Here is a 9,415-nt window from a genome sequence, read left to right as displayed (position 1 = left end):
GCAATAAGCATGTCCCATCCGGGTTCGTCACTTATTGGGGTCCCCTGGAAACATTTCCGTTGTGTCTTCTGTGCTATTTGCAGTGAGTTTCTGTATTTGGTTGTGAACTTTTGCAGCGCATTTCTGTATTTGGTTGTGTTCCAAGTCCATGACACTGTAGGGTGTCCCATTTACTAATTTTAGTGCCATTTGGGATAGGGCTTACGTCCACCATAGACCTTATTCAGAGCAGCGCCATGACAGGTGTGAAAGCGAGGCTGTGAGGGATTGACTTACCGTGTATTCAATGGCATCCGCTGTAAAAATCCTAGATCACTCACAATTTTATTTTTTTGTCTACTGAAATTTCTTGGAAAGATATTTTTGCAGTGTTTTGTCAGCAGAAAAATCCAAAAAAAAAACAAAAAAAAAAACAACAACAAAAAACAAACAAACACATTAAACAACTGTACAACTCACTGAAGAGATGTGTATGCTCACAGCCTCGCTTTCATTCCCGTTAAAAACCAAAGATGGCGCTGCTGTGAATAAGGTCTATGGTTTCAGACACCACTACAAATGGCTGTTCTAGAGAGAATTTGACTGGACAAAATGAGCGTAGTGCAGGATGAGTCATCAATATTTTGCTCCTTTTTCTAGTAGCGAGAGACTGTAAACTTTAAATGTGTATATATCGGCTAACTGATAATTTTGTCAACGTTTATGAGTAAATTAGCATAAATGGCCTCAAAGCAAACACACGGGCTAAAAATAGGCTTTTATTTTGAAATGTCTCGAAGTCTTCGCGCAGTGCGTTCAGCTTCACTCCCTCGTTCCCCTCAGCGACACTGACATCATGGCGGACGCCGATTCTTGGGGTGAGAATTTGTGTAAACTTGACCGTTATTTTTCCTTTCTGTCCGTACGAATTCTTATTCATATGTTTTCTCAAATAAATTGTCGCCTTAAAGAACGGCTGTCACTAAGTAATCTGTCTAAACGCTGTTATTTTCCAGATGCTGATAGTTTCGAGCCCGAAGCGCCCATCAAAAACGCGGCAGTTCTTGACAAATGGGAGGGTGAGGATGAAGACGACGACGTGAAAGTTAGTAACGGATGCTTTGTTTGTCGTTCACAAATCAAAAATGTGTGTTTATTTCTCTAAGAATGAGAAAAGTCTCAATCTATCAAGAAGTTACAGTCAGCTAACTAGCTAGCTACTCTTGCTAACTCAACAGTGTCAAAACAACGTGGTGATGGTGAGTCTAAATATGTGTCCAGTTAGTATTAGCAGCATAGGCGTTCACCTGCTTAAAGACATAGTCTTAAGTTAGAAAGTGAAATTATAGTAATTATAATGACTAATTCCATGCTAAAGGTATGTCTTTGCTTACAGTTAGTGATTAATTTACTGTACTTAGCCTTTTCACAGCAGACCATCAATGTCATCTGTTGCTTATCTCAAATTGATCATACTGATACTGTCTCAAAATAGCCAGCCTTCATAAGAGGATAGATTGATCTTATTAATGTGGAAGGAAAGATCTCCAGCTAGTCATAATTGTGTGCTACTTACCAACATGAACCGTTTCAATTTGTGGTTTGAAATGCTTTTTTTTTTATCTCATGTAGGATAATTGGGATGATGATGAAGAGGAAGAAAAAGAGGAGGAAAAAAAGTCAGGTACAGTGATATTAAAAATGAATAAATTGGTATTTGGCGAACTGTCAACGTTCATAAAATATTTAAGCCTATGTATCTTTACCTCTTGTAATTGATTATAGCAGTCAACTTGTATAAAGTTAGTTATGCGTGTGATAGATTAATTTTTAGTGTAGATTTCTCGTTCATAGTCAATTAATCAGGTGCTATTTAAACTACATGCATAATTATAAGAGAATTGCAAAAATGTTTTAAACTGCTTGAAAATGATTTACATTTCCTACATTCTTCAAAGCAGTTATAAGGCTTCAACTGTAGGCTACTTCAAGTTGGAAAGTTAAAGTTTGAGTTTCAATTGTGTATTTTTCACATATAGAGGCTAAACCTACAGAAAAGAAGAAACTCAGTGAAAAGATAAAAGAAAAGGAAAATTTAGAAAGAAAAAAACAAGAGGAGCTCAAAAAACAAGTAAGTTAAGACATGGCAGTTTTTCAGTTGTTTAATTTTTTTCAGTAAAAAGTTATGAATAACTTTAAAAAAAAAAAACTAGTTTAATATTTAATTTACATTGTGACACTTTGACAGTTTTTTTTATTTACAGCATTTTATAATTGTCCCATTTTTCTTATACATACGCTACTGTTAAAAAGTTTGAGGTAAGTACAATTAAAAAAAACATATTATGTGCAGTATGTTAATGCATTTAATCAAGTGACAAAGACATTTATGAAGTTTCAGAATATTCCTATTTCAAATAAAATCTGTTCTTTTGAACTTTCTATTCATCAAAGAATCTTGAAAAAAATACATCACGGTTTCCACAAAAATATTAAGCAGCACAACCGTTTTCAACATTGATAATAAAAAGAAATGTTTCTTGAGCATCATATTAGAATAATTTCTGAAGGATCATGTGACACTGGAGTATTTCACAATATTACTGTTTTGTTTTTACTGTACTTTTATCTAATAACTATAAACATAAAAAAAATGGTAATGACCCTGAACTTTTTAACAGTAGTGTAGATAAATGTATATACATCATGTTAACTCGTAACTTTATTAATAGCAAATTCTGATAGAAGGATATATTAAGACATTCACTAAGCTTAACTGTCATTTTTTTAACAGTTAGAGTCATCAAAAGACAGCACAGAACTCACACCAGAAGAGGAGCAGGCAGAAAAACTTAGAGTGAAAAAACTACAGGAGGATTCAGACTTAGAACTAGCAAAAGAGGCATTTGGTAAGTGCTTTCAGTATATCCATATCCACATTTTTACATTTTGAATTTTTAACTTTTAATCTCTTTTGTAGGTGTAGTATCAAATAATGTTACAGGAATTGATGCGATGAGTCCCTCTTCAAAAGAAGACTTCACAGAGTTTGAGCGGTTGCTAAAAGAAAAAATATCTCCCTATGAGAAGTCTATACACTATTCCAACTTTTTAGAGACGCTGTTTAGGGACCTGTGTCTTTCATGTAAGTATGCCCCATTTTTGATAGTTCTTCATTTATTCTCAATGTCAATCACGTATGATTCCAATCGGTTTTGCAGTGGAAGTTGATGACTTGAAGAAAATTAGCAACTCACTGACAGTGTTACTAAGTGAAAAGCAGAAGCAAGAAAAGGTATGAAATCCATTTAATTCCAAACATTAACTAACTAAACTATATATATATATATATATATATATATATATATATATATATATATTTATATTAATATTAGAGATGCACCGATTACAATTTTCTGGGCCGATTCCGATTTTTGATTAAGTTTGACCTGCCGATACGGATTTTAGCCGATTCCGATTTCATTTTTTCTAATCACTTTACAGCACACACGAATATTTATTTTATAGATTTTCTGTAATAGAACATTTTACAATTTGCATAGTACATATTTTTTTGAACAGATAAATGCTATAAAATAGAACTATATAAATTACTCCAGGTGTGGGTAATTCACACACATCTAAAGTGCAGTGTTATGGAAGAACCATTTCCTTTTCACATTCAATATCCAATAATTTTTTTAGATATGTATTTAGCAAACTAAACGTCTGTATGAAAACAGGGAATGGCAATAAAATAATATATAAATAAAAAATAAAATAAACATATCCTTGCAGTATAAAGATATTTCTCAAAGCACACACACACAGGCCTATTGCAATCACTTGTACAAACTGAATAATAAAACAAGTTTAAATGGGTACATTTTCTATAAATATTAGTCTTTGTTTTCTTTTCTGACATAGCCTACTCCAGTTCTTGTTCAAACACGCAAATTCTGTGCATTTTGGGCACTTTTTTTGTGAAACCCTGTTTAGGCTATTTTGTCCATCAAAAGTGTGCTTTCCCTTTAATTGAGCGTGAGCAGTGCAGCAAATAGACTCGGCGCCGAAACCATAGGCCGAAACACGCGCTTCACTGCTCGCGACGCTCCTGCTTGACGCTCACGCGCTGCTCCTGCTCCCGTTGTGAATGCACTCATTGATTAACATGCACGCGTAAAAAAATACGCGCTTGCGGTCTGAACGGACGTAATTCACGAGGTTTCCTACATGTGAGTTCCGTGTGCACGTGTGATGCTGATGTTGCGCAATGTTATTCATGCGGCGCCCAAGTGCATTTGACCGGCATAACATCGGCATTTGTCAGACTTACCGGCCGGTCGCCGGTCACGGCCGATCACGTGAAAATCGGCCAATTCCGGTCACCAGCCGATCAATCGGTGCATCTCTAATATATATATATATATATATATATATATATATATATATATATATATATATATATATATATATATATATATACACACACACTCATACACTCACTCACTCACTCACTCACACTCGCTGTTGAGCGGAAACCTCATATGTCCAAATTCGCTACTTTTCAGGAAATGGAAAAAACAATATTTTAAAAAAGAAATGATTAAACATGGTGTTGTCAAAGTTGATACTGTGGCTTTGTATATCGTCAGACACTTGCATCTTTATAGTATTTATGTTTTTACCAAAATCAAGCTCAAATGGAGGTTTGAGCAGCAAATTTTGGACACAAGTCTTAGTGTTTTGTCCGTCATTAGAACGCCATCTGAGGCAGTAAGTGCATCGTATTGTTTTCATGAACTTACAGGTTATGAAGTTTATTGTAGTTTATCGGCAATTGGCAAAACTCTCATGTTATTACAGATAAAGTGATATATATTAGGGATGAGTGACGATTTTCGAATATTTAATTAGTTGATTTTATTATAGAATATCTAATAGGTTGTGCGATTATTGTCTTTAAAAAAATCCCCATGTTTTCGGTTATGATGCAGTGGTGACACGTTCATGTAACCAGAGGGTGGCGATGCCAATAACGCATCTAAAAGATGTAAATCAACTCTCAGACAACAGAAGATGATACACATAGTCTCACACCAGAGCATGTGATCACTGATCAGAGTGATAATATTTCCTCCAGAGCGGAGAACGTCTTCATGAAGACTCAGCGCCGCTCGCTCAGAGTTAGAAAATATGTGAAATAAGTAGGGCTGCCCGTGCACGACTAAAGTTTTTTTTCTTGTCGACTAGTGGTAGTTCATTTAAGCCATTAATCTAATCGCATATTTATATAAATTTAATTACTTCAATATTTATGGGAGAGAATACTAAACCATAATGAGCGTTTTCGTAATATATCGCCTATTCCGCATCTCAAGCGCACTCATAAAGCTTGCCACAAAGAACCGGCAAAAGTACTGATTATTCATGAGACATTTTAATTGTTTATTTATAAACTAGTGTTTTCTGTGTCAGCGTCGGCTGCAAAGATACAGTTGACAATCCTGACTAGCCATCTTCACAGTGAACGCGCTATAGAGAGAAATGCACACTTCATACGAATTAGCCTACATAAGCAGAGAGTAGCCCATTTCTTTTTGTTTTGAATTGTTTTGTTTAAATTGATATCACATTTATATTTATATCATATATTTATCTATAGATATATTTCTCAGGTCTGTGAGGCAAGTAACTTATATGCTGAGTTTCGGTTCATTTATGAGACTCCAGTTCACCCGCCGGCGCCTCTGTGCCCTGATTATATTGTCTGCTTCTTATTTATTAAATCCAGGCAATTGGTTGATGAAACATTGATTAAAATTAAGATACAATTTATACAAAATGAAATTCACTTTAAAGAAAGGCTTTCTACAAAACAAAACTTAATGAAGTGGTCAAAATCATATCTGACCCACTCCAAATGTGTCCTGATATATTGGGCATCTTATGATCCTATCTTACTCATCTCATGCGGTTCCCTTTTCATATAATCAACATAGATGAAAAAATAATAATAACAACATTATATTATTTTTTAGTATAATGATTATATAATTATATAATAATAATATAATTAACATTATAGTATTTAAACATAAATATGAAACGTAGGCCTATGTTTAAGTTTTTTAAGTTATATTTAAGCGTCACACCGCTCCGCTTTGCTCACATGCTCTGGTGTGTAGTAGAGGATGACACGGGAGTGGATTTTCACTCCTGTCCCGTCCCACTCCCATAGAAAGAAATCTTGTCCCGTCCCACTCCCAGACCAAAGTTTTAAAAATAATCCCATCCCATCCCGCTCCTGGTAAATTGACTCCCACTCCCATCCCGCTCCTGTTTAAACTGACTCCCGCTCCTGTACCGCTCCCATATATTTTTTTCTTCAATTAGTGTTTAATTAATACATCATTTGATTTAATCTGCTCTCCATCCTGTTTTAGACCAGCTGCTGAGCCCGTTTCTAGATTTTCTCCAGAAAATGGAAGACAGCAAATAAAAGAAAAACAGTACATAGTTCACACCATGTCTACAATAGTTTAATAAACCCAAACAGCACATAAAGCTGCCTTTTTTTCATTTATTGTTGAGTAAACAATACATTTATAGTTTACATTTATAGTTTTTTTAATTACATGTTAACGATTTTCATCAATTATGCTCTTGCATAATGAGTCCAATTATGGGTATAAATTCAATAAATATTATTGCTGTCAATAGAAATCTGATGTAAATCTATGAGAATCTATCAATATTTCTCAAAATCTGCACATTTTTTAACTAAAGCCCAGAGGGACGTTGTTTTGTGTATCGCTGTCATGACGACAGCACGGGAGTTTTTTTATGAATGAAAGCGGCTGACGCGCATAATTCATATCAAAGGTATCGACTCATTTTTTCATAACTCCTGACACAAATTAAGAAATAACTGTCACTATAAGTTTCTCAGAATACAATAGTGGTCAAATACTGAAACTTGAGTATTATATCTTTTTAATGATAGTTTGTCAATGTATAACATTAAATCTGATAGTAACTTTGAACTAAATTAAAAAAAAAAAACGCTTCAGTGCGCCGACGCACTGGTGAGGCTTAACAGGTTAAAAGGAAACCTTTTTTCTTTTTTTGTCGTCTTTGCTATTGGTTGATTCCCGCTCCCGTCTGCTCCCGTTAACCATTTATCCTGTACCGTCCAAATCCCGTGATTAATAGCAAAGGTGACTCCCATCCTGCAGGAATCCCACGGGAATCCCGTGACCCGTGGGATTCCCGAAAAAATGTCAGCCTCTAGTGTGTAGCCTATACATGCATGTGGGGGAGGGGTGCGATTTTCGAATAATAATCAAATAATACCCAGCGATCTTTGAATATTATTTCTGCTTGAAATGTCCATCACTAATATATATATATATATATACACATACATACATATACATATACATACATATACATATACATATACATATACTGGGCCTAAAACTAACTTTTTGCCACACCTGCCAATGGCCGGTGAAAATTTACCGGGCATAAATATTTCTTACCAGCCATGAAAAATAGATTAATCCTTTTTAAAGTTACAAAAGTTTTTCTTACAATTGTTCTTTGTCTTTTGATTAACATTTAAAAACATAAAAATATATATGTATTATTTTTTTTTTATTCAATAGGCAAACAAAGGTAAAAAGAAAAAGAAGGGAGTTATACCAGGAGGAGGTTTTAAAGCCAAGCTGAAAGATGATCTGGCAGACTACGGGGAGTTTGATGGCGGTTATGCACAAGACTACGAGGATTTCATGTGACCAAGGCTTAACCCATTGATAACATTTGCTGGTTGCTGAACCATACACCTTAACAGCATGACCTTACCCCACAGTCAGGCCCACTACCAGAACCATGCTAGAAAACTCTGAACGCCATCCCACGCAATGCACACTCTCCCCTCAAAGAGGTTTATGCAGAGAATGAATTAACTGAGGTATTTTTCTCTGTTGTGAATTTAGGTCAATGTTTGTCGGAATAAAAATCCGATAAAACGGGATCCTCCTTGCAAATGTGATCAATTCATCGTGACAGTCCAGGATTATATGAACAGAGTGTTATTGTTCGGTAACTTCTACTTGGAAATAAATGACATTCTATGCAAATTTCTTTCCGTATTGATCTCCATGTCGTTCGATTCGCTTCGGGCGTTATCCTTGTTGAATGGGATGTTCCTTTTGCAAACCAGGCCGATTAAGACAACCTATACAACCTGAAGTGATGATATCCAAGTAGTCACATGGTTCATAAATCATGTCTACAATCAAACGATTCATTTTTGTTGTTGTTCATAGACAATAGTGAGCTCAATTGTTTAGATAATTAAATCTAGAGTGTAGCATACCTAATGTAAGCATAATACATTGAAAATAACGCCTTTTCGTTTGTAGCTCGTATTGCATTCCATGTAAAGTCTAAGACCAAAAGTATCACTCTAAATGAACCGTTTTGAAGATACATTGCAGCGTTATTAGGATTACCTCAATTTTTGCAGAGAAAAATATGCGAATAATTACAAATATAACTTGTGTTTTCAATGCAGCACGTTATGCAGTTGCTCATTTGACCTCAACCATGCCAGCAGAGAATGAGCGTGATTCTTCTGCTGATGATGAATAAGGGACTGAAAGTTGATGTTGGGTCTTTTCAGGCGTCGTTTGGCTTTCCATTTTCTTGACAACTTTAAGTGTGGTAGACATGCTCTAAAGAGACTTACGATCAGCAAAGCCGATAATAGGACTCTGCACTGTTTTATAAAGATCTAATTTAATAAAAGTTGCTTATAATTCATCAGTTTTTCTGTCTTTTTTTGCTTTATCATGTCTGTATCTGTATATCTGTAACCATTGCATATTCTTTGCTGACGGATGAAACAATTATTTGGTAATTTACAGAATCCTGTTGATCAGGCTTCAAGCATGAAATGAAAATCCACCGTATAGATCCTATTGTGAATGATTCAACCTGTACATTGAATTTGTTAAACATATGCAAGTTATGTTCCAAATTTGAAGTTGGTGTCATGATAATTGAGGTTTCTATTAGATTTAGTTTAGGCACTAAACCAAAATGCCATGACATTCAAATTATGATGATTACCGGTACCTAATTTATGATGATTACTAAAATATGTGATGATAAAAAAGGCTAGAATAGTAAGACAAGTGTCCTGCTAGCTCTAACAGGTTAAAGGGATTAAGATACAATTTGTCATTTACTCACCCTGTTGTTTCAAACTTGTAAGTCTTTAGTTAATCTTTGGAACACAAATGAAGATCTTTTTCAGGTTCGGTTGAGTTTGTGTTTACATTCGCTGATCAATGTTTACACGTGAAAACCTAAATTAGATCTGTTCATCATATAAAGGGGTTGTGTCTCTTTCAGAAAATTTGGA

At 34.9% G+C, this 9,415-nt stretch overlaps 1 protein-coding gene across 1 annotated transcript; it reads left to right on the top strand.

Moving 5' to 3' along the window:
* Positions 1 to 551: 551 nt before the first annotated feature.
* Positions 552 to 8,071, top strand: eif3ja (eukaryotic translation initiation factor 3, subunit Ja). The gene is made up of 8 exons (XM_079860197.1): positions 552 to 857; positions 996 to 1,084; positions 1,612 to 1,663; positions 2,019 to 2,110; positions 2,774 to 2,888; positions 2,960 to 3,124; positions 3,201 to 3,274; positions 7,650 to 8,071. Exons 1-8 carry the CDS (start codon positions 836 to 838, stop codon positions 7,779 to 7,781), a joined length of 741 nt encoding a protein of 246 aa, XP_079716323.1. The 5' UTR covers positions 552 to 835; the 3' UTR covers positions 7,782 to 8,071.
* Positions 8,072 to 9,415: the final 1,344 nt, after the last annotated feature.

Source organism: Squalius cephalus (genome assembly GCF_949319135.1).
Source record: "Squalius cephalus genome assembly, chromosome: 23".
In the NCBI taxonomy this organism is placed as follows: Eukaryota; Metazoa; Chordata; class Actinopteri; order Cypriniformes; family Leuciscidae; genus Squalius; species Squalius cephalus.
Note: the sequence above shows the minus strand (reverse complement) of the source record. Positions and strands in the feature narration are given on the sequence as shown.

Coding starts and splice junctions, on each gene's coding strand:
- eif3ja (XM_079860197.1), top strand. CDS start 836: ATGGCGGACGCCGATTCTTGGG. Junction 2,111..2,773: donor AAGAGGAGCTCAAAAAACAA/GTAAGTTAAGAC, acceptor TTTTTTTAACAG/TTAGAGTCATCAAAAGACAG. Junction 2,889..2,959: donor ACTAGCAAAAGAGGCATTTG/GTAAGTGCTTTC, acceptor TCTCTTTTGTAG/GTGTAGTATCAAATAATGTT.